General features: G+C 45.9%; 1 protein-coding gene across 1 annotated transcript in view; it reads right to left on the reverse strand.

Moving 5' to 3' along the window:
* The window catches only part of Vapb (VAMP associated protein B and C), a 41,392-nt gene extending 17,302 nt beyond the window's left edge, over positions 1–24,090 (reverse strand). The window contains exons 1-2 of the mRNA XM_021644411.2: positions 23,904–24,090; positions 4,684–4,836 (exon numbers count right to left, since the gene is read on the reverse strand). Of these exons, the coding sequence (XP_021500086.1) occupies positions 4,684–4,836; positions 23,904–23,961 (211 nt within the window). The 5' untranslated portion in view covers positions 23,962–24,090. The remainder of the gene's footprint in view (positions 1–4,683; positions 4,837–23,903) is intronic.
* Positions 24,091–24,805: the final 715 nt, after the last annotated feature.

The following is a 24,805-nucleotide window of genomic DNA, read 5'->3' on the forward strand; positions in this document are numbered from 1 at the left end:
CTCTTCAGGATCAACAGAAGGGAGAATGCAACAGGCTGTATGGGCCAAACACCCAGGTTCACTCACCCTTAATTATGAAGGCCTTCTTAATATGATTTCCTGCTGTAACTAACAGCAGAACACAGCCTGGCCTCTCTTTGGGACTCCCAGTATAACTGTGCACCCTATACCACCATCAATGTATTTCTGGCTCACCTTGGAAGCCAAAAAGTACCTTTCAGCTAAGTAGCTCTTGACCAGTCTTCTGGATCCTGCCCCTTGGTCACATTCATAAAAGCAGGGTACAGTCTTCCTAAGAAACCTGCGGCCTACAGCAAGCTCTGAAAGGCTGTAGCACAATTAAGATGAGTTTCTGCTGGTAAAATATTTTAAGCCATAATCTAATCTGGTGAAAAGATTAGAGATTTATCTTAAGCAGCAGTGTAGGCTGCTCTTATCAGGAGCAGCGAGGACGGCTCATGGAGACCATCCAGTTAAAAGGCTGCACTTATCAGAGCTTCCCAAAGCAAGGATTGGATCCAAGGAAGGGTGTTGATGGCAAAGGCCCCATGGCAGCCCCTCTGCACTGGAAGACACATACCAGGCTTCTTTGTCAGCAAGTTAGGGTACACTTCTACCCTGAGGCTCAGCATCTGAATGCTGCAGCCCACAGCTGGCTGGTCCAACACCAGTAAACAGCAATATCCACCCAAGCCAGCACCATCTTAAATGAATTAATTATCAATTGCAATACTACCCAATTACATTAATTGACCAACATCTCCATCCTATAAGCTGCTGATATTCGTTCTTTCCTCAGCATTTTACTAGAAGAACTTTATGGGTTAAACATGATTTAAAAGAGTTCTGAAGGGACTGTCAGAAACCAACATAGCCCTCCCTGCTCTGAATTCCAGTTTAAAATAGAGATTCAGATACTGGGAGACCTACGTTTGGTCTTAAACCATCTTCAATTCCAGGGCACAATGAGTAAAGTGATTATGTACCTAAAAACTGGTGTCTTCAATGACTCTGCCCACACCCCTATGGATACTCTGCATGCATAATGTACTTGGCACAGGCAGGCAATGTGCAAAGCTGAACTGCAAGTGAAAGTGCTCACCACTTTGAGGGATTAGAATTCACAGAGGTTATACAAATACTAAACTTAATGTCATATTACAGGAAGCCTAAGTATTTTTGATGGGCCCATAATTCTACCACTTCACCTGCTGAACGTGCCGGCAAACATGGTTTGGAATATTAATGGAAAGTCCCTCATTACTAAACCACAGCATTAAAAACAAGATCCGCCACTATTAACAGCCTTCCACAAAGACATCTTCAGAAATTACATACCTTAAAAACATTTTCCTACCATTCAGTTTGAAAGATACTTAATTCTGTAAAATTAGAATACCATCCCCCCAAGCTATGAAAGCAGCTCCTTCCCTCCCTGAGTCAGCAACCTCTGGGTGCTCAACTTCCCTCCTGCAGCCTCATCTCCATGTGCCTGTGCCGCCAAGGTGCATATCCCACATGCAGGCCCAGCCTGGAAGGCTGGTGCTCACTGGGAGCATGGACCCGAACCCTGGCACCCTGGAGCAACCGCCAGCTGCCCTGTATCTTACATGGAACAGACAGTTTAGAGACACAAGAGCCAGAGGATAACGACAAGGGAAGGCCCGGAGCACCTCTACTTGGAAATGTCTACATGTCACACTTCAGTGGCACAAAACCCTTAGGCTATGCCTTTGTCCAGCTGTGGCTGGACTGCCTACGGTAAAGAAAGGAACTCCATGCACACAGATATGTTGTGTTCTGCAGGAAACAGCACGATAGGTCAGAGCCTGAGATTTTGAAGCATGATGTAAGGCCCCCTGAATGTCAGGTTCTTTGGAAAGGCAAACAGAGCACCACAGGGTGTGGCTGGAGGTCACTGCCTATTCCTGTCAACGCCAAGATTCAAGATACAAGCCTTTAAAGCCCAGCCCTACCCTATCCCCACCACTCCCAGCACCCTCTAACACTCACACTTTACCCTCCTCCTCTCACTCCCTTACAGGGATGATTTATAGCCTCGTCTAATAGCACCTCCCAAGAATCTTCAGAAATGAAAGGACATACTAGTCCTTTCCTTTCCAGGTACTCTGTGACACTCTGGGTGATAAGCAAAACCATACTGATAAGATTTTAAGTTCATTTGATGGTCACCATTTTGTAAAATACATGCAAAAATTTCCTCAGAAACATGTGTGCTCTATAGGAATTCATGAGGGCCACACATTTGTCAAAATGCATAGAATTCCTTTGCTTTTTTAAGGTAATGAAAATAGTACACAACTTGTCTCCACTGGAGTCTGGCTGGCCTGTTTATTTACTATGGCAACATTGGTATGTGCACAGGTGGCCAGCAGGCTCAAGGACAGACCTGGCTTCTCACTCAGTTTTCCTAACCTCAAAGCTCATCATCTATGGACAGTGAGAAGCAACAAGAGGATTTAAGCACAGTGAGGACAGTGTCCTACCTGTGTACCTGCCTTCTCCAGGGACTCCAACTCACCTAATATCTGCACTCCTTGAGGAACCAGGCCTAGACTAGAACACCAAGTCCTAACCCAAGATGTGCACATCTAAAATATGACATCTATACTCCAGGTCCCTATGGCTGAATAGGCAGTGCCACGCTCCTGGCCCCTCCTAGTCCAGCACCCACAGACAGGGACTCCACAGAGACTTTTCCCATGTGCCATCCTGCCTCGGAAGGGGAAAGCTGCAAACGTGTTTCTCAATCCAACTGTTTGTCCTGTCTCTTCCCCCCTCTGGTACATTCCATCTCAGAGTCTTCCTTGGGCAGCCCCTCTAACCTGGTAAGGCAGCAGCATGTACCATAGGAGAAACCTCTGCCTCTAACCCACGCTGACTGACGTGTGACAGAGAGCACGTGACAGGGACGGAGCACATCCATGCTGGCTCCTTATTTTCTGAGCTGCAGAGGGAAGACACAACAAAAAAGCTGCCTTTGCCAAGGAGCCACTGATCACTCAGAACATTCCTGACAGAGGAGAAAGACACACACATGCACATGTACACGCACACTCTCAGACACACACACAGACATGTACACACAGGCACACACATACACACACATGGACACTCACGAAATCAGGACAGCCACACAAAAATACACACGAGAATACAGAAGTCACATAATCATCTAGAAATTTGAAGATACGCCTACACTATACAACCACCTGTGGAGATTATTTTGTTCAGAAAACCAGGATGCTTGTTTCCTTTGAAAATTGGTGATTTTCATCTGCTGATAAACTCAAATTTTCTGAAATGTGTTAATGATAGGGAATTTGAGGGATGGGGCTTAAAGAAAAGAGCAGGGCTTAGAGAGCTCAACATGACCCTCTGGCATCACACCAAAGGGGAACAGGACAGAAGAATCCAGCTGCCTTAATCTCAGCAAAAATTTAAGAAACACAGGGCGGTGGGAAATCACACCCTGACCACTCCCTTCTTCCAGCATGCCAGTCACAGAGCACTGGCTCTGTCACGCAGCAGATCCATGACTCAAGATGGACACAGAATATATATGACAATGCACCCTGGACAGTGCAAAACAAACGATGGGAGTGTGTGGGCTCTAGCAGTAGGAACCCTTCTATCGCTGCTGGCTACCAGCTAACTGCTCCTGACTAAAAATCTGACTCAAGAGTCCAGACCAAGCCTTGCAGACTCAGAGAGGAGCACACAGGGGGAGCTGGGGAGGGTGCTCCATAATGAGAGACACCAACGGAGGCGAGGAATCAGAGTCTGAGATAATGAAACACCTTGTATCTTTCCAAAGAGGTGAATCATTTTCTTTCAGATGTCAAGTGAATAGCCAAATGTATCACAATCAAAATCTATCATGGAAAAGGCCAGACAGGCACTCACTTCAAAGGAGAAGCGGCCTCTGCCGATGCCGAGGCGGGGCACTGAGTCACCGGTGTCTAAAGGGCACATACTCCCCCACAGCTACTCTGAGCACCATGAGTTCTAATGAGCTGCAAGATCACCAGTCTCTAAATACGTTTAAACTCTAACATATCACTCATACCTCCTCAATTCTGAAACGCAATTCTCAATCTGGGTACTTTATCAGCCTCTTCTGAGAAGCTGGGCTTTGGAAAATACACGTGTGTCATGCAGAAGGGGGCTTCAGAACACACAGGACCCACAGCCTTGCTGTGCATCTCTGCAGCCCCACCTGCTCAGCTTTCAAAGCACCAAGTGCATCTCCAACCACCAGATGACATGAGCAACGTCAGAAATCAGTTAGCTTAAAGAAAATAACTCTATCTAGCATTCTCCTACAAAGTAAAACTGTTTATTCAGCCCCTTCCTACTTGTCAAGGTGCAGATTTAATTCCAAAAGAACAGAGGCGCCTGCTCTACAGTCAAATCTAAAGTCACCACTTTAATTTTCCTCTGGCTACTAAGGTATAGAGACTGCGAGAATCAAGACAAAGAGACATGAATTATGGAAAGCTAAAGGTGATGAGGCACTAAGCTCTTTACCCAGAGTGGGAGATGGGAAAGGTGGAGAGAAGTCTGTACACGCCTTTACTACCCTGAACATACCCATTCTGACAAGGCCCTATGGCTCTGGGGCCTCAGAACCCACCCATGACCTCCAGACACAGGACTTACCAGACACATTGAGAGAGGCCCCGGCGTCAATGACCCCACTGTTGGGTCGTACGCAGTACCTGCGTGGTGCTGTGGTCTTCACTTTAAAACATACATTTCGGTCTGTTGGGTTGCCAAGCTTTAGGTTGGTGGTGACGACATCAGTGAAGGGACCTATGCGGAGAGACAGACAACTGGTTGGGGTCCTGTGAGGAAAGTATAGGAGACTTGGCAGGAGAGATACAGACATGGGGACAGGAGGAGCTGAGATCTCCCTCACACTATGCCATGACTGCTGTCTTATAGCCACGAATGTAGCTCAGGAAGAAAGGAGATCTATGAGAATGGTGAAAAGATCTAGAACCGGGCAGTCTAAATACAACAATAATTAGTTGTGGTCAATATTCACTTCCACAGACCCCCAGTGGGATCTGGCAAAAACAGTGTGAAGGATCAGGCATGGGTCCCCAGTGACTATTAAGAGCAAAGTGTGTCAGAGTGGCAGGTGGCAGGTGGACTCTGGGAGGGTAGGATGGTGTAGACAGTAAAATCCCTAACCGCATGTCTATAAGGAAGCAGGCCTCGTTCAGAGCCTGCTAGCAGCTCCAAGCACTGAGGCTCCAGAGAAGCCTGGAGCAATGCTCTGTGGCCCTAGGCTACTGTTTATTACTATTACTTATTCATTTCCTACTTTATTAGATTTTTTTAATTAAAAAAGTAAAACATGCTTCTTAAAGCAAACCAAACAATGAAAGATGTATAAAGGGAAGTGAATAAACTTTCCTCTGTGCCTGAGGTTACTAATATCAACCACATTGATATGGAGCTTGTGCAACCATCTAGACTTAGTAGCGCTGTACAGGGTACATACCTGCAGGACTTCTTCTCATTGGCTAACCTACAACCAACGAAGTGGACACCTGATCTCAAGGCTTATGGGGTGTCAACTGGGGAGAGGAGAGGTGAACTGCCAGACCTTTATTCTTGTCGTGTGTGTGTGTGCATGTGTGTGTTTGCGTCTGTGTGTGTTGCTATGGAGCAAACCCGGGGACCTGTTTGCGTCTGTGTGTGTTGCTATGGAGCAAACCCGGGGACCTGTTTGCGTCTGTGTGTGTTGCTATGGAGCAAACCCGGGGACCTGTTTGCGTCTGTGTGTGTTGCTATGGAGCAAACCTGGGGACCTGTCCGTGCGCGTGTACCCAGCCTCTGAGCCCCATGGCCATCCTAGATGCACTTCAGGTTCCCTATTTTCAACATGAGTGCCACATCATTGTTTCCTAAGGCAGGCTTTTCAGCTCCACCTTTCACGGTTACAGAAGCAGGGAAGGGAAATGCGTTTCCGTGGTTACCAAGATATCTACCGGCTCACCTGTCACATATCAAAGACCCAATAGACACTCGAAGGTGTGCTCTGAAATGCTCGCAGTGAGTTTCAGCTGATGAAGCAGGGCTATCCTTTGTCCATCTCAGTCCCCAGCACTGTGTCTAGACTCAGTAAAGGTCTCAAGACACAAGCACCAAGACAAAAACTACTCACAGGTCATTTCCAGAAAAATGGGTCCTCGGGCTGGCCTCCTCTGAGGTACTTGAAGTATGAAGGATCAACTGAATAAAAGCTTAGCTTAAGCACAAATGGTGGTTGAGGGAAGGGGCTTGAGTCAAAATCTAGCACACTGCAGCCAGTGCAGCTACAAGAAAGCACTGGTCTGTCCAAATAAGATAGATGTGGACAGTAGGGGGCTAATCTAAGCACAGGACAGTTTTCACATTTGCTAATGCACAATCTTATCTGTAAGACGCCCAGACAAACAGTCTGCAATCTCACTGTGCAAAACACAACCTCCTGACACAGCTACTCGGCTCCCTTTACACAGCTGGCACCAGCCACACTCACGCAACTTCAGGCCCCTTTTCATCTTCCCCAACCACACAGTAACTGTGAGCTGGAAGCCCAGTGCCACCTCCACACAAGAACCTGGGGTAGGTGCCAACTCAGTGGCAGTACCTGCTGCTCTATTAGTCCCTCCCCCACTGACCCTGTGGCTCTACCGGGGGATGAAGGAGTGTATGCATGCATGGCAGTACATGCAACAAGATGACTGCATCACCTATTGTTTGAGGATAGTTTAACCTAAAAGCTCTTCTTACTTCTGGGACAGCATCTTGGAGACCTAAACACCTGAAGAGAACTTCTCCAGTTGCCTACCAGAAAAAGCCCTGATTCTGATCCCCTAGGAACCAAGCTGAAGTAAGAAAGAGGACTTCCTGAAGGATCTGGAATATAGCTATATCCAGAACTGACTCCACTGTAAACCGCCCCCTCCCCCACTGGGAAAGCATGGAAAAGTTAACCTGTAGCCCAAAGGCTTTTTAGCCACAGAAAGAGACAGCTGGATGCTGACAAGGCAACAAGTTTTGGCCTGCAGAAAGAAATGAGACACTTGGTGCTGAGACTGTCCAGGGGCTTACAGGCTAGCAGCTCTCTGGAATTTTACCCTAGTCCACTGTCCTCTGCACACAGGCTGATCCCCCTTTACTTAAGGTGGGGATCACTTCAGTAAGCACAGTCTATAAAAAGGAGAGCTAAAAACAGCTCTGATTTTCTAGGGCCAGAGAAAGTGGTAAGCCCTACAAGCCTGTATGGGTACAACTCGCAACCCATGTATTTCAAAAAATACATGAAACCTTACTCTACAAGTGCAGGTGTTCAGGTAGCCAGGGGTATAGGAATGGGATGGAGGAGCCACCCTTGGAAGGAGCCATTTCTAGCATCAACAGGCCTATGGGGAAAGGGCCAGGCATAGTGGGTCATGCCTGTTAACCTAGCATTGCAAAGATGGAGGCAGGAGGATCAGAAGTTGAAGGTTAGCTTTTGGTACATGGACAGTTCTAAGCCAATCTGGGATACAAAGATGAGCCCTGTCAGAGAGAGAGAGAGAGAGAGAGAGAGAGAAAACACGAACATACAGAATGACAGTCTGAGCATAACCCAAAGCTTTCTAAAGAGATTTGCCTTAAGCATTGACACATGGTCAGATCAGATACATAAACCATCTATCAGAGCATACAGATATCTCACCCTGGGGCATGCACAGTACTTACTATGCCCACCCTAGTTTCTAGGGTCTCCCCTTCTGCTTCTCAGAAAGCTGGGGAGGGGAGCCCAACTGTAGACCTCACCAACTCTGTAAACATAAGCTGGATCCACTGAGCACAACACTGTGGCAATTTCCCCAGGTCAGCCTATTATGTGGCAATCTAAATGGTGTTTCAATTTACATGAATCACATAAAAGATGATCTAAATTATTAAAAGACAAGCAATATTGGTAACAGTAAGTGGGATAAAATAAGCTGTATTTCTCCCTTAGCACCCTGCCTTGGGTCTGGGCACTAATTTGTAAAACTCTGGAGGGAGCCATGCTGGAAAATATATGCAGCGCAGACATCACTGGTAGAACAGCAAAGTCTCATGAGTAAAAATCAAGGCATTTTGTAAAAACAAGCCAATCCTCCTCATCCCACTCTGGGCAATTTACTCTAAGAATTTTATTGAAAATAAATCCGATTTGAGTAATTACAGGAGATAAACCATGTTAGTGTTCTCCTTTCCCCTGTACTAATGAATTAGAACACACAAAAACCTCAATAAAAATGATGTGAAGGCTTATGAGCATCATTCAGATTTTTCCTAGTCACTTTCATTTCATAAAACTGCCATTTCCATTAAGGCATTACGTAAAAAATGGGATTTTATTCCACAAACATGCATATTTATCACCAATGAACTTAAACACTGCTTATAAAATACAAAGTCAATTTTAAAAATGAAATCTTCAAAAGTTAAGGTTTTTTTTAAGAGATGAAAAAAAAAATGATTTGTCTCCAGAGTGGAAACATATCACATCCTTTAATTACTTTCATCTGTGTCATCTATCCCTTGATCCAGATGTCTGTGTGAAATTAGAAATTTTACATCTCCAGCAAGAACACTCACAGAGAAACAACTCCAACCTAGAGTAAAATCCCAACGTGCTTTAACATTCTCTTCTCTATGTAAGAGGCTGAATGGGTTCTTTCTTCCCCTCATTACAGCTGTGTGCACCTGCAATCATTTATTAAGTTTTATAAAGATGCTCATAAAATAGTATTAACTAACAGAATATAAATTCCTCCACTTGTTTTTGGAGAGATTAGATCCAGCAAAGCATGTCATAAACCACCTGCACCCTCCCCAGGTCCTGGGGCTTGCCTCTCTGTCTTCTTTAAATTTCTTAAGAAAGATCAGAATTCCACCTATTTGAGAAAGTAAAGACCACAGAGCCAGAAGAAATGTGTGTGTTCATAAGAGTAGGCACGGAGGAAGATTCTTGTGTGGCCATCACAACACAAGCTCAGAATTGAAGCACCATCTTGAAGTTCAAGGGAGAAGGTCCAGTTCCAGGTGCCAAAAATCTCTCCAGAGACAGTGACATCAAGCCAGGCACTGGTGGCTCACATATACAATCCCAGAGGCTGAGAAAGGAAGACTGTGAGTTCAAGGTCAGCCTGAGCTACACAACACACACCAGCAAATTCCAGGCTACAGAGTGAGATCCTGTCCTAAACAAAATAAAAATGAGACAAGAAGGCTGGATTGAGTTTACCAATCCAGAAATATCCAGGTAATATCTAAGTGTTTCCCCAACCTTTGCATGGTCTGAAAACTTTGTGGTGATTGTTGCCACAAAGAGCATCATTTATATAAAGCTCCTCCTGTCAGGAAACCTAAAGACCAGCTTCACAAGATAGCAACTTAGGAGTTCACAGCAGGCAACTATAGAGGCCACAGTGAAAAGTCCAGGCACTCGGACTCAGCTGGGCCCTTCTCATCTGTAGACGCAGGAATGTCTTAGGATTCTGCCTGGTAAGTGAGTGATAAGACTACATGGTGGAAGAGGAAAAAACGACATTTTATTTTTAACACAGCAACTCAATTCTATTACAAAGTAAACATTAACAATGTCAAATGTAGCCAGGCATGATGACACACATCTTCAATCCCAGCACTCGGGAGGCAGAAGCAGGGAGATCACTGTGATTGAGTTCAGCACCAGCTTGGTCCACACAGAAAGTTACAAGCCAGCCAAGGGTACATCGTGAGGGCCTGTTTCACAATGAGTAAGTGAATAAATCCTAAGTAAGATTCCTGGAAGGTAACATGGAAGAAAATCTAAATTGTTTGGATGACTTTTTAGGAAAAACAAACAAGATAGAATCCACAGGGAAAAAAAAAATCAGTGATGAGCTGGACTTCATTAAAATTCAAAGCCTATGGGCAAGGCTGGCTTGGTAGAAGAGGGCTGCCTGACACTCATGGAATCCTGTATCCCATCCCCAGAACTGAAAAATCAAATAAATAAAAACATCTGCCCTCCAAAGTAACATTGTTGACAGAACAGGAGGACAGTAGCTACAGACCAGGAGGGTTATCTGTGAAAGATGCACCTGATAAAGAATCGTCTGCCAAATATATGGACAACTCTTAAAAAAACAGTATGAAAATGTACCACCTGGTTTAAAACTGGACAAAAGAGCTGCAGACATCTCACCAAAGATAGGAGAGGGCAGGGGCTCATGGGATAATGATCACCATTTAGTCTTAGAAATGCAAGTTGAAAACACAATGAGGCATCTCCACTCGCTTCTGCGCACAACCCTGAGCACCAAATGTGGGGAGGACTTGAGGCCACGAGGCTGGGAACAGTCTATGTGGCCACTCTGAAAGACAGCCAGGTATTTTTCTTTTTTGTTCTATTCGAAATTGAACTGAGGGCCTCACACATTTGCTAGGTAAGTATTCTAGCTCTAAGCTGTGCTCCCAGCCCAGCTGGGTATCATTCTTCCTGATCCTCTCCCACTAGAAATGGAGGTTTAACAGCCTCACCAGAACAACGTTCGTTACAGAGGCAAAACAAAGTCCTTCAGAAGCAGGATACAAAAAACTGTGGAACATGCAGATGGGGATAATAGTCACACAAACAACAACAACAAAACATGATGAAACCATCTTCTAAGTGACAGTCATAATGTGGCATTCTATAAAGAGCAAAGCTGCAGAGAAGGTAACCAGGTCCTGGGCTGACAGAGTGAAGGGATGAACAGCAGTGAGAACCTGTCAGCTGCCAGCAAACCGCAGGGCACACAATGGACTTCAGTGGGTCTAGGTTCCCAGCAGTACAGCCAGCACTGGAGTAGACAGCAATGGGCACCTGTTTTGTTGGGGGCTCCCCTTTCTGCACAATCTCTCCTGAGCCACCACTCATAAATAAGCAAATAAAAATACAAAAACGTAGAAAAGAGGAGTGCTTTGGCATGCTGCAGGCACGTTGCAACGAGTACTCAGACTCCAATGCAAGCGTACACAGGAACAGGCCCACAGGGAGGAAGGGGTCACTGACCCTCCGTTTTGCACAGAAATCCCTCTCTTGCTCCTCTAGCACTCATGAGACCCTAGTTTATGAATATGCATCCTTCCTGTGTAATTTATCTATTGGTGTAGCTACAAGCCTTTGAAATTCACACTGCATGTGATGCCATACAAGTTACATACCAAGCTGACATGTAAGCTACCAGGTCCCAGCCTTCCAGACAGAAGCTTAAATTATTAGCTTGGCTGTATCTCGAGTCTGCATGAAAAGGCTGCATCAGTTTACTCTCTTGCAAACACTTCCCTCTCTGTGACCCTCCAAACAATAAGTGACCACATTCACTTCAAGCCTGCAGAGAGCCTTCGGGCAGAAGCGAAGACTTTTGATAGATGTTGTTGGGACAATAAAACAGTCCTTGAGGTCTCAATACAATCAACTCTGTACATGGGAAAATACAGTAAAATTGGAAGATACAGGCCTTCTGAAGTCAAATCTGCTGTTTACAGTTATTCTGCCACAGCCTGTTTCCACCCAGTACCAAGCCCCTGCCTTCAGCCTTCCCTGACTTCAATGCCCACATTTGTCTTCTAGAATGGAAACCACAAATCACATGATTCTGCCTCTTGCGCACACTGGTGGTCAGCACCTAGAACAGTTCCAGGAGCAGTGTAGCAGCTCAGCCCGGCTGGAAGAGGAGGAACAGGCAGAGGACTGGAAGGCTGGGTTCTTTCCCACGCGTCCCTTTGAGTATGGCCCGTTCTTCAACCTCACCATCTTCCCTATAGGACCCATTCTGCACGTCTGCTTCCATTTCCATGGACTGGCCCCATTTATCATTACATCCAGGTCTAGAACAGGGCAAGAGGGCTGGATGAATGACAGGCCGATGTGAGCTTTTCTTCCTGTGAGCTTTTCTATGTTGCTGAGTGTGCTACTAGCAGGACCAAATATCAAGTCCTTTTGTGTGTGTGTTCTCACAAATGGGTTTGTGTCAAAAATGCTCTTGTCAGAACTGTTCAGCTTTTTAAAAGTTTCCTTCCTTCTAAAAAGCAATGAAAGAGCAGGCTTGGTTGTATATGCCTGTAATCATAGCTCAAGGAAGGCTGAGGCAAAATGATCAAGAGCCTGCGGTCAGCCTGGGCTACAAGTACAGCACTATTAAAAGTGGAGGAGCATAGAGAGGGGGGTCAAGAGGTCAAATAACATGTTCAGAGCAGATTGGCTCTTCAACAACCATGAAGTCTCCAGCTGTTTTTCCTAAATCTATCTGTCCTCTGAATACTAGCTTGCCCATTAACTCGATGCTTTGGAAACAAAGCCAAACTGCAGCAGGGCAGTGGTGGCGCATGTCTTTAGTCCCAGCACTGGGGAGGCAGAGGCAGGCAGAGCTCTGAATTCAAGACCAGCCTGGTCTACAGAGTGACTTCCAGGACAGCCGGGGCTACACAGAGAACCTATCTTGAAAAAAACAAAACCAATAACCAAACAAACAAACAAAAAACACCAAAGCATTGCAACCAGTGTGCTTTTACCAGCACGGGCTGAAGCCCAATCTTACAGCTCTTATTTTGAAATAATCACATAAAGAACCCACATACAGACAAAACTGTTCTAAAGGAATTTTAGACCAAAGTATTCTAAACTAAGTACCCTCCCCAACATTCTCATGAGACAGGTGGCTACCAAGCAACGTCACACCCACAATTGCAGCTGAGGAATCAACATCCAGAGCTGTCACTGACAGCAACACGAAAGCAACCCAGGGCCAGCTTGGCAGAAGTAGAGCCCAGCCCCCTACTGAAGTCTCACTTGATTCCTAGCCCCTTACAACCCCTGCCCACAGGCCCACCACAGGTGGGAAAGCTGGAGGACAGCCAGCTCTCGCCCAGCTTAAGAATTCAATGATCCAAGTTGCTAGGAAAGGCCTGACAGCAGACTCAGGAAGCGACCTAGAAAACACAGGGTGTTAGGCAGAAGGGACAGCCCAGGAAACAAAGGAGCTAAGGCTTGGCAGAATTCTCACATGTAACACATGTGTTACATTCCTCTAAAGGACTAGGGCACAGCAGTGTGAAAGAATGAACTGGATCCGTATTGCTACTGCTATGTCTGAAAAGATGCTGAATAACATGTGGAGCACAGCTAGCTGATAAAGAAAACATGGAAAGAGACTATACTAAAACTCCTCTGGTGAGTGAAGAAAAGTAGGAAGTGTAGGCTGGCAGCCAGGGAGCCAAGACATCTAAATTACTCACTAAGTTTCACTTATCTCATTAAAGAAAGGTTTAAATTAAGGTTATTGCCCCACTAACATCTAGCTATGCCTGGCACTTATTCAATTATCTGGCTACTTCTATATTTTCTACATAAAGAAAGCTCATGATGGCACACATCTTTAATCACAACACTGGGGAGGCAGAGGCATGTGGATCTCTGTAAGTCTGAGGCCAGCCTGGGATGCACAGCAAAACCCAGTTTCAAAGAAAAGCTGGGTAGAGTATGAGACCCAGACTATGGCATACCTCTGCAAGGAAGCTCTTGCCCAGAACACCCTGTGGGTTCAAAAACATTGTCCTAACCCATGTCTAAAACCAACAAACTTATGGCAATAGTCATTGTAATAAAATTTATAAAAATCAAAGGTATTACTTAGAACATGTTCAGCCTAGCAGTGGTCTCAGTAATTCTAGAAAGACCTAACTTTCAACTTTAACAAAAGTTGTTCTCAGTATAGGAGATGCCCTTACTTATCTAATGATAGCCACTGCTCAGGTGGGTGTGGTGGGGCACTCTTGCAATTGTAGTACTTGGGAGGCTGAGGCAAGAGAACTGCTATGAGTTCCAAGCAACCTTAGCTACAAATCACACACACAGTGTCTGTCTGTCTGTCTGTCTGTCTGTCTCTCCCCGCCCCCCAGTAGTGACAACACAGCCCATGAAGGACATGGCTGGCCTTCTATGTCTCTGCTCAACTGGATATCTCATTTCACCAATGTGAGAAACAGCACCATGCAGCCAGTCGTTAGGATGGATTCTGATTTGGTTTCCCTGTCACTGAAGAACGTAGTAGCCATTCCAGTGAAAGGAGACCTAAATGAAAAATATTTTCTAGTTCCCCTATCTCTGCTTTGGGAAGTATGCTCACTCTTCAAGGCTCTGCTCAAACACCTTCTATTTTAGAAAAAGCTGGGGAATACCTCCAGCCAGGAGAGAGTATTCATTCCTCCTTCCTCCTGTGCTCTAAAACAAGCACTTCCACACGTGTGTTTTGCAGCCTGACCCTGGCTACCAGGCTTCCCAACCCATTATTCATTTCCCATCTCTCCTTGCATATTTTCTCACATTTGCACTTTCCACACCTACTCAACCTACCTGAGACTCACTCTCTCCACTCTGGCCCACACAAATCAGTTACATTACCCTCCATCACTTAGTCACCAGCAGGTTCTAGGGGCTCCACCCTCAAGACAGTCAGAATCTGAGCACTTCTCACCTTTCATTGTTTGCTACTCTGGTCCACTGTACGTCTCGCCTGTTCTGAAGCCTAGATCATCACAGGAGTCAAAGAGCTCCCATACCTAGTCCAAATCATCAGAAACATCAGCCAGACCATTTAAAAAGCAAATCCCTCCAAACCCTACTCGTCCCCATCACAGCACAATCTCATCTCTCCAGCAGTTTCCCTGTCTGTGCCCTTAAGAGCTCATCTTACCCCTCTTTCACTCAAGGCACACGGTTGCTGTTCCCTGACCTAGGAGCTCACTGCCACCTGCCTTTCCCAGGGTTTAGAATATCTTCCCCTAAATATCTCAGGTTTATACAGTTGTATACAGGTCAACCTCTCAGCTCAAATTCGCCAACCACAGTAAAGTGGCTCCCCCAAGGTCCCATTTAAAATGGAACCCAGGGGTTAGGATGCAGCTTAGTGAAAGGGCACATGTCAAGCATGGGCAAGTCCCCAAGTTCCATCCCCAGAAGCACAAAATCTTTTAAAATGTAAAAGTAAAACATTTTTTAATTTTAAAATAAAACACATGAATAAAAATAAGTAAATCATTATTAATAAAAAGATAAGAACAGAGCTGTTCCCAAACCCTTTAACTCATGCCTGTCTTTACTTAGCATTCACCTCCAGCTGACTCGAGTCTGATTTTCCTCACTGGAAGATGAGCTCCATAAAAACTAAGGATTCCCCGGGTTATCCTCCACAGGAGGGATGCTATGGCATACTGCAGGCAGCAGGAAGTGGTGAGCTAATTGTCCAGTCTCTGGGCTCGACTCTCAAGCTATAGAGAGATAGGCACTACTGCCTCCCACCCAGAAGACTGGACCATTCCAGGGCCCATCCAGAACTAAGAGCAGTGTCTGTGACTGAGCATGCAACTGAAACCAACATGATGTATCTGGAAAGCTCAAAGGTGGGAGGTTCCAGAATCTTGAGGTCTACTGTACCCTCTTCAAACTAACTTACATTATTCTTCCAACACAGCTGGCGCACAAAGCAAGCTTGAAGGAGCCAATGAATGTTTTTAAACAGAACTCTCACGGTCACATTTCAATTAAGAATTGGTGGCACAAGCCTGTAGAAGGGGAGAGAGTTCAAGGTCTGCCTGGGCAGCTTAGTTACACTGTGTCTCAAAATAAGAAGTTACCCTTCCTCATAAAAAAGGGCTGGGGATACAGCTCGCTGGTAGAGCACTGGCCTAGCACATATGTGATCCTGTCAATCCCCAGCACAAATGAAAGTCTGTCAATTGTATTCACAATAGTTCAAAGTATGACAGCGGCAGGTAGAGTATGGACATAGTACTACATCAGTTCTGAAGGATATGTGCAGTTAGCAGGCCAGAAATTTAATGATTTAAATGGTCACACAAGTGTGATAATGAGGAAAAGAGAATAGATGTTTGCCTAACAGGACACAAGAACATTCCCAAGACACTGGGACACGTTCATGGGCAAGATGGTAAATCACCAAGGAGGAGTGGAGTGTGTTGAGTCTAAGGTTTCCAAGACAACCAGGTTGGCTGGAGATCCAGCCAGTCAAAAGAGCCAAAGAGCCTCCTGGAGCCAGAGAGCAGGCAGGGCACTATGTGGAAGGAAGAGGAAGGAATTACTAATGGGCAACACAGGAAAGGGCAGGCCAAGGAAAGCCTAAGGCCAGAATCCTGATACATGGAAACAGAAGCATCTGGTGAAAGTCCAGGAAAAAGCCAGTAAGTCTCCAGGAAAGCCAAGGACATCAGGTGCCAGAGAGAGACTAATGATGGAGAAGGGTCCACAGAAGAGTAAAGAGTGGAATGCAAAGGCAAAGAGAAGACACGAAGCCAGGTGTCAATCCCACAGTATCCTCAGCTGGCATGAAGGAAGACTAGCCAACTGAGGTGGAGGGAGGTGGGCTCTCTTCAGGAAAGGGCACCACAGGTGCATCTCGAACAAGGATGGAGGAGACAGGAGAGGAGAGGAAGGGCCTGGGGAAGAACTGCAGAGCAAGGAGCCCTGGGCTTTCCTGACAACACTGGGCCCATATATTAAGAGAGTGAGAGAGAGAGGGAGAGAGAAAACATGCCTTGGAACTAAGCAGGAAGAAGCAGGGAAGATGGTGTATGCAAAAGTCCTATGGCCAAAGAGAACAAAGGCTGAAGGGGTAAGATGACGCTGGTCAGATGGGAAGTGACAGCTGCATATCATTTTGTTAAAGGATTTAATCTTTATTCTACTGGCCATGGGGCGACATTAACCAACTTAAGCAAGATATGATCAGATTTGCATTTCTGAAAGCTGTACTGATGTGGAGAAAAAGACAGGCCCCAGACTGGAAGTTCTGTTAAGAGGCTATTAGTCTGCCAGAGGAAAACAAGCCCACCACTGAGGAAACAGAGTAGAGGGGGCCCATGGCAGTCACAGCCTCTCTGGGCTGCTCAACCGTGTATATGTGAGGGCCACTCAATAAGTTAGCAGAAAGAGATGAGGCCAAGGGCATGAATGGTACAAAAGGAAGAATGCCCAAGTGTCACAACTATGGATAAGTACCCACCATACATGTGGCATAGAAGGGTGACCTCATGCTGCCCTGAACCTGCTACATGTTCTCATGTCATCATTATGCAAAATGATACAGAACCTTCAGTTGCCCTCCACCTAGTGTTACTAGTCTCCAGGTAACTCACCTTGCCCTGCTCCTCTGCCCAAGGCTAGCACACAGGACCAAAGGGTCAAAGCTTGGCTAGGAAAGGCTGTGTGCCACCTGGAAAGGCCATTTACTTTAGATGGTACTTTCCGGTCACACTCATCTCTTCTGACTCACACTTTGCCAGTCTCTGCTAGCTGAAGAAATCTCTATCATGCATGAGCTCTGCTGAGACACCCAAGAGGAGGGCTGAACCATACCTTGCTAAGTCTAGGGTTTCTGGGGAGGTGGCTGTAAACACCAACAGAACCTGATGGGGTGCGCAGATCTTCACACAGAAGATCACTGCACACTCTGCAGTTAATAGCCTCTGAAGAAATGAACTGGCATTAGGAAGCTACTCTGGTCTCTTCCTGGACATCTAAAGGAGTGACAGGTCACTAGCCACTCTCCTGGAGTCTTCTCAAAAATCTGAATGGGGTTTTCACTCTTAGCAAAAATATGGGCAGGATTTGTGCCCACGATACTTCCATCAGTGCTCAAAGGACACAGGATTCATTAAGTGTGACTAAGCCATCTTTCTTGAATGGGTCATTCAAGACTACCCAGTGAAGGAGAGCATGCTAATCTTTGTACATAAACATTTAAAAATGTCAGGGCTGGAGAGATGGCTTAGCAGTTAAGAGAACTGCCTATTCTTCCAGAGGACTGGGGTTCAATTCCCAGCACCCACATGGCAGCTCACAACTGTCTGAAACTACAGTTCCAAGGGATCTGCCACCCTCACACAGAAATACATAAAGGTAAAGCACCACATAAAAATAAATATTTTTTTGAAGTCTGTGTTCTTTAATTCTCCTTTTTTTAATAAATATTTTTTAAAAAGATGTAAGACCTTCAATATAAAAGAAATTACCCTGGTGACCATTCATACTTCCTTCACTGCTATAAACCCTCTGCCTCACTTTGCAGAGAATGAGTCTGCGTGAACTAGCACTAAAGAACTATCTGCAGTGGGGATGAGAAAATATATATGTTAAATGTCCTTTTAATATCCTTTTAGCAATCAATTTTAAATAGTGAATATTTATTTTATTATTATATATAAATAACAAAAAATTTCTTATGAGATCATATATTTTAATGGCACCGACTCCATATACCCCATGCATGATGATGCCATGATTCTTCATCTTAAAATGCAAGGGAACAATCCAGTAGTGCCCATAGGGCCTCTTTCCAGTCAACAACAGCTTCTGTTTAAAAATGCATTTAACATTTTGAAAAATGGAAATTCTAGGAGGTATTTTATTACCACACCATTACTTTTTAAGATAATCTTGGAATGACTGTCAGGTTCAGTAACTCTGTTTCCAGAGCAAGGCTCTCTAAGCTACTCTTGCTTCTAAGGCAGCTGCCCAGGTCCCTGGGTAAAGGCTTCAAAGAACCAGTGAACAAGGGCCAAAGCTATCTGGGTATGATGTGCTGACAATGGCCTGAAAGGGCCTGAAATGATAGAAAACGAGGGGGCGGCTGAAAACCATAATGCAACTTTGTTTTAGCACAATTCAAGGCTTTTATTTTATGAAAGACTCCATGGCAAGCTTCATCCTGACTAATGGAAGCTGCGTTCTGTGTTCATCTTCTATTATCTTGCTGACAGCAGTGTTCCTTCCAGACCAGGTCACCCTTCAGATGGCAAAGTTTTTACCAAATGAAGGGAAAGACAGTCTGTCTGGGAGATAATTCTTCATCTTAAAATTCAAGTTTCTAGTTCTAACATTCTCTGGAACTTATTCCCTTGTTCCACCCCTAATTTTCAACTACTTAGCCTAAGACTGCAGGCGCAAAATACATCTTTCTGAATGTAATCTTTCAGTGTAATAAATAAAAGATGGTGTTAATGCTACTTAAGAGTCGGGCTCTTTAATAAGCATCAGTTCAGACTAATTACTTCAATAAATCAACACAGGGATGAAAAGTTACTAGGGAATTGCCAGGCTGCCGGCCACAAGCCCTCACTGAGAACAAGCCCTGCCTTCCAAGTACAAGGCCAAGGGCTGCACACATGTTTTCAGATTAAAAAAAAAAAAAAAAAGATAAGAGAAAGTTACCTTCTAGCTCATTTTTATCCTAGGGATATGGTTCCAGAAGTAAACAATACTGTCAATGAAGATTTAAGTTTGACTCAAGCCCAGTAAACTTAATGCCATTTGCTTTTTTAATGAGCAAGGTAGTTAATAATTAAATACATGAAGATGATCTATTCAGGATGGATTTTAACCACGGCCATAAAGAACTGTAAGTTCGCTACTGACATTTTGTTGTGCTATTCAGAAGTCTGCTGACCAGAGCTCCAACCCACTGAGCAAGCAGTGGAATAGTAATTACTGCCAATGATGACTGTAACCACTGGTTGGGAGATTGCTTTTAGTTTCTTCCCACCAATCTTAGATCACATGTCAACTTGATGACCTGAACCAGTGAGTCCAAGCCTGTTCTTGCCATACAAAAGATAGTTTACCCTCAAGCTTGGTGTGCTCTAGTGCCCCTGCCCAGGTACTCAACCAGCTGCTGACTTCCCAAATGCCATCACTTAGGAGACAAGGAGGCGTTGTATCTACACTGGGCTGGTGCCTCACCCCAGTGATGTAGTTAACTATTGTTCCCAACTAGGACTGATAGAAATTGGGGGAGGGGTACTGGCTCCTGGACAATGACCCAAAATATACAACACACCACTTGTCACAGAGGAGAGCTGAAGGAAGAGGAAGGAAAGACACAAGTTAGAGCTCCCAGGAAGACGCCAAAAGTGGACAGGCCTTAGAAGGCCTGGCACAGAGAAAAGAAGGCCATGAAGAGAACACTCCTTCCATAGACTTCCAAAGCCTTTCACTCTCTCAGGAAGTGCCCTAGTCTGAAAAACTTCTCCTCTAACTCCGTAAAGATCAGGGGTCTAGGCAAACCCTCGGCTTTGTGTCTTCCCTTCAGCCTTTCTCCTCTGGGTGTTTACTGCAGTATTGTGCTGGAGATAAAAGCAAGGGCCCTAAGACCTGGAGAAGACAGGAGCTCCAAAAGGAGACCAACAGAGCCAAAAACACTGAACCCTGGGGGTCCTGAAGAGAATGATACCCCAACCAAGGACAATGCATGGAAAGGTCCTAAAACCCCTGCTCAGATACAGTCATAGTGGGGTCCCTAGGAAGGAAAGCAGGGGCTTTCTCTGGCATGAACTCAGTGGCAGGCTCTCTGCTCACCTCCCCCTAGGGGGTGCAGCCTTGCCAGGCCACAGAGAAGGACAATGCAACCAGTCCTGATGAGACCTGATAGGCTAGAGTCAAAAAGAAGGAGATTAGGGGAGTGGACTAGGGGAAGAGCATAGGGGGAGAAGGAGGAGGGAGGCTGAGATTGGTAGATGAGGGAGGGGGCCACAGCCCAGATACAAATTTAATAAACTGTAATAAATGATAATAAAAAAGAATTAAAGAAAAAAGAACCAAGGGCCCTGCACCACTGACCCATATCATACTCCAGCCCTTTGCTTTTGGGGTTTATTTTGCTTGTATGTTTTCTTGAGATGTAGCCCAACTTGATCTTGAACTCACAATCTTCTTGCCTTAATTTACAGGCATGTATCACCATGTCCAGCCTATAACATTTAAATTTAACACAGCATACAAAATTTCCAGGATTATGACCAATACTAAATCCCATACCACCATCTCCAACTGTAGTAAAAGACCAATCATTCCCTGAATGACAAGGACATTGATTAGCTCACAAATGTAATTCATTTAGATGAACCTTAGAAATCAGAGTCATTATTCTGGATAACATGGAGACCAGTTAAATCTGAACACTCACCTGAAATGAATTTCCTTAACACAATAAGCCAATTTACTGGGCCTCTCATTTTATTGTCTCAGCAGTCAGCTTAAAGCAAACAAACCAAGAAACTAAACACCCAGCTGGGCTTGGTGGCACAATCCTGGCACAAGGGAGCTACAGCAGGATAACCAGCCACTCCTGAGCAGCCTGAAAGGCTAAGACTTCATCTCCAAGACAAGGACTCTGTGCTAACACATGGCTGGCCCTCACCATGCCCCCATCAGGTCTCCAACATCCACGGATACCTCTTGTAGAGTGAGGACATGTGGCCACCAAACCTCTGGACTATCTCCTTGGCAACCAGTGATGTTGGCTGGAGAAGTGTCACCTTCTTAGCACTGCCATCAACCCAAGGGTAAGAGAGCAAGGTGGCACTCAAGGTCACACACACTTAACTGGGAGAACTAGAACACAGCCGTCTGCTTCTCGGTCCGCACATCAGAGACAATGGTCTATGGAGGCTTCATGGCATCAACCCAAGGTAGGCCGGTCAAGTCATCATACCTGGTGGGTGTGTAGACCTGTGTACCAGCCAGTCTGGCCTTCTCTGCCCCCACCTCCTAACCACAGCATCCCCATGGAGCAAGACTTCAGCTTTGGGACCTCCATCCACACTATTAGCCAGGCCAGAGACACTCCCACCCACTTCCATGCTGCTGTCATTGGATCTTTTGAACCAGATCCAGGGACACTCTGTCATGATATGATGTCCCACACTCTGGGATGTTTGTCCCTCTATCCTCTGGATGTAAAGGACAAGAGGGTGTTGAGGGAAAGCAGGTTAGTGCAATCAACTGGACTTAAATTTTCCTGGGTTCCGTCACGTGGATATGGACCAACGGGATAGATGTGCCGTATCACGGGGAAGAACTTCAGGCTACCCCAGTGAAATCATGCTGGCAACTTGGCTTCCTTTCCCAGTCTCCTCCTCCAAAGAGCAGCACAGAAAGGCAAAGAGATGTCTCGCAATGAAGGTAGATCCTGACAACCCTTTCTAAGCTGAAAATACGTTTAAGTAAAAACACATTCGATCATTTCACCTTTCCGAACACACAACTGACCTCAACGTGCTCCAGACTCACATGAGCCTCCAGGTGCCCAGAACCATCTAGCACAAAGCCCATGTGATAATAATCTGCTATTCAAATACGCGTTGAGCCCGTAATACCAGCATTTGGAAAGCAAAGACAGGAGATCCATCTCAAGTCTGAGGTTAGCCTGAACTACGTCACAACTACATACCTCAAACAGAGAGGGCCAACGAGACAGCTCCGCATGTAAAAGCAATGGCTGTGCAAGACTAGAGATCCAAGTTCAATCCCTGGTACCCACACGATGGAAGGAGAAAAATGACTTCTGCAAGTTGCCTTCTGACGTCCACATGTTCACTGTGGCATATATACCCCAATACACAATAAATAAATGCAAAATGAAATAAATAAAGGCACGCGATGAGGAGTTTGCACTCACGTGCACACCCGCCACAGAGACGGACATTTTATAGCTATGACAGGACGCAAACACAAAAGACACTGCAGAGCTACAGCTAAAACTGGACTGTGGCTCACTGCTATGTGGTCACAGGAGATCGCATGACACCATTAACCTGGAAAAGAATCAGAATTCAAAACTCCAAATAGCTTCAGCCAAATGCACACCAGTTTCTCAACACCATCAGCCGAACCCTGTTAAGTGTGTGGGCAGGGGGGCGCTCTGGCAACTAGGATGCACTCTAAGCAGACGCGATTTTTATCTTAAAATGTTTGCGTATGTGTCTGTGTGTGTTTGTGCACTTGCGCCAGGGTACACTCGTGGGGTCAGAAAAAGACTTGTAGAAGTTGGTTCTCCTTTCATCACGTGGGTATGGGGACTCAACTCAAGTCTTCAGCCTTGACGGCCTTTACCTGCGGAGCCATCTCTACGGCCCAGTGTCAGGCTTCCTGGAGTTTCTGTCTTCAACTTGAGTCACTGCACACTCTGGAGGCAAGATAAACAGCCGCAGCCCTGAGGCCAAGAATCTGTGAGTACAATGGCTAAGTGTGTGGACTTCTGAAATCAGACCGTACCTGTGCCAACTAGATAAGAGCCGTGATCGAACACTACTTGCCAGCGGCAGAGACACGGGTGACTCTCACACCCCCAAATCGTGGGCACCTGTTGTGGGTGACATGTAGGCGATACACGGACGATCGGAGCAGCCAACCTGAAGTACACCTTCATAGACTCCAACTTCACCCTCCATAGTACTTACCACCAACTGCCACCATCTTTGCTCACAAGTGTGATGAGCTCTAAAGGCCTCCTGTGCCCAGTACGGTGACTCAAAACATGAAACGAAGCAAGGAACAGACCGGACGTGGTCCCTGTTGCCTCACCGCCCTTAGATTTGGTGAAAGGAAACATACATGCATACATACATAAATACGTGTGTATATACATATATACGTACATGTATGCATACGTACTATTACATGAATATACTCTGCATACATAGTTGTCTACAATGCACCTTTTTATTCACGTGTGCATGTTGGCATGTATAAAGTGCACTTTACACACAAATGTATACAAAAAGTGTACTACACAGAAAGTGTGCACAGGCTTCCCGGGCTGTAGTCCCAACAGCTACAGAAGCAGCAGTCCCGGGAACACTGAGAAGAAGGGGACTAAGGCAGACTCCATGCACTGACTTCACATGCATGCTTTAGGCGCCTGGTGCATGCGGGCCTCAGGCGGACAGCGTCCTGCCCTCAGGGCGCGTCCCTTCCGGCGCCGGGAGCTGAGTGACAGCTCCCGGGCCGGCCGCCCGCTTACCTCGGAACTTGAGTTCGTGCTGTGGCTCGAGGCTCAGGACCTGCTCCACCTTCGCCATGGTCCTCCCCGTCGGGGCGGCGGCGCGGGCGGGGGGCGGCGGCCTGGGTGGCGGGGCTCAGGGGCGGAGGGCGAGGCCGCGGTGCCCGGCGAGTTCACGGCACGCACACACGTAAGCACGCACGCACGCCCCGACGCACGCACGCACGTAGGCACACACGTAGCAGCTGCCGGGCTCCGGCAGCGGCCAGAGGCTCCAGCGGCGAAAGGCGGACTGCGCATGCGACTGATTTTTTGAGGCACTGCGCAGGCACAGCCCGGGCTGTGGAGGGCGGAGCTTCTGCGGCAGGGGGCGTGGTCTCGCTTGGCTTGGGAGGAGGGGCGGTCTCCATCCAGAGTGTTTAGTAAACGCCTGCGGGGAGAACTGTTGTTAAGTGCTTTACTTAATAATAATAATTAACAAGAATAAACTTCCACTTTCTTCCCGCACGTGTGGTGCCAAGCTCTGCTGAGCCTGAATATAATAAAGTACTTATTATTCTTATAAACGCAATGTTTACGGGTTAGTGATATGTGCCAGGCCTTGTGACAGTTCATAAATAACAATTATAACTATAATAAACTGGCAATTATTGTTTGCTTATTTCGTGCCACTCTGCTAAATACTTTCAGTAACTGTCATAAATAAAAGCTATTCTGCATTCAGCGCTCACCAAGCCTCAAAGCGCTCCACTGAACCATTTACTAATAGATACCATTTGTTTATGCAAGAAATATTTAGAAATACAATAATCGGAAAACGACCTGCTTCATACCTTGTTAGGACCTCATGGATAGACTAAATTGGTTACACAAATAAATCATGTCATTAAAAGTGTCTGGGCTCCTAGAGCTGTCTAATGCCC

The sequence above is a fragment of the Meriones unguiculatus genome, chromosome 4 (genome assembly GCF_030254825.1).
Source record: "Meriones unguiculatus strain TT.TT164.6M chromosome 4, Bangor_MerUng_6.1, whole genome shotgun sequence".
In the NCBI taxonomy this organism is placed as follows: domain Eukaryota; kingdom Metazoa; phylum Chordata; class Mammalia; order Rodentia; family Muridae; genus Meriones; species Meriones unguiculatus.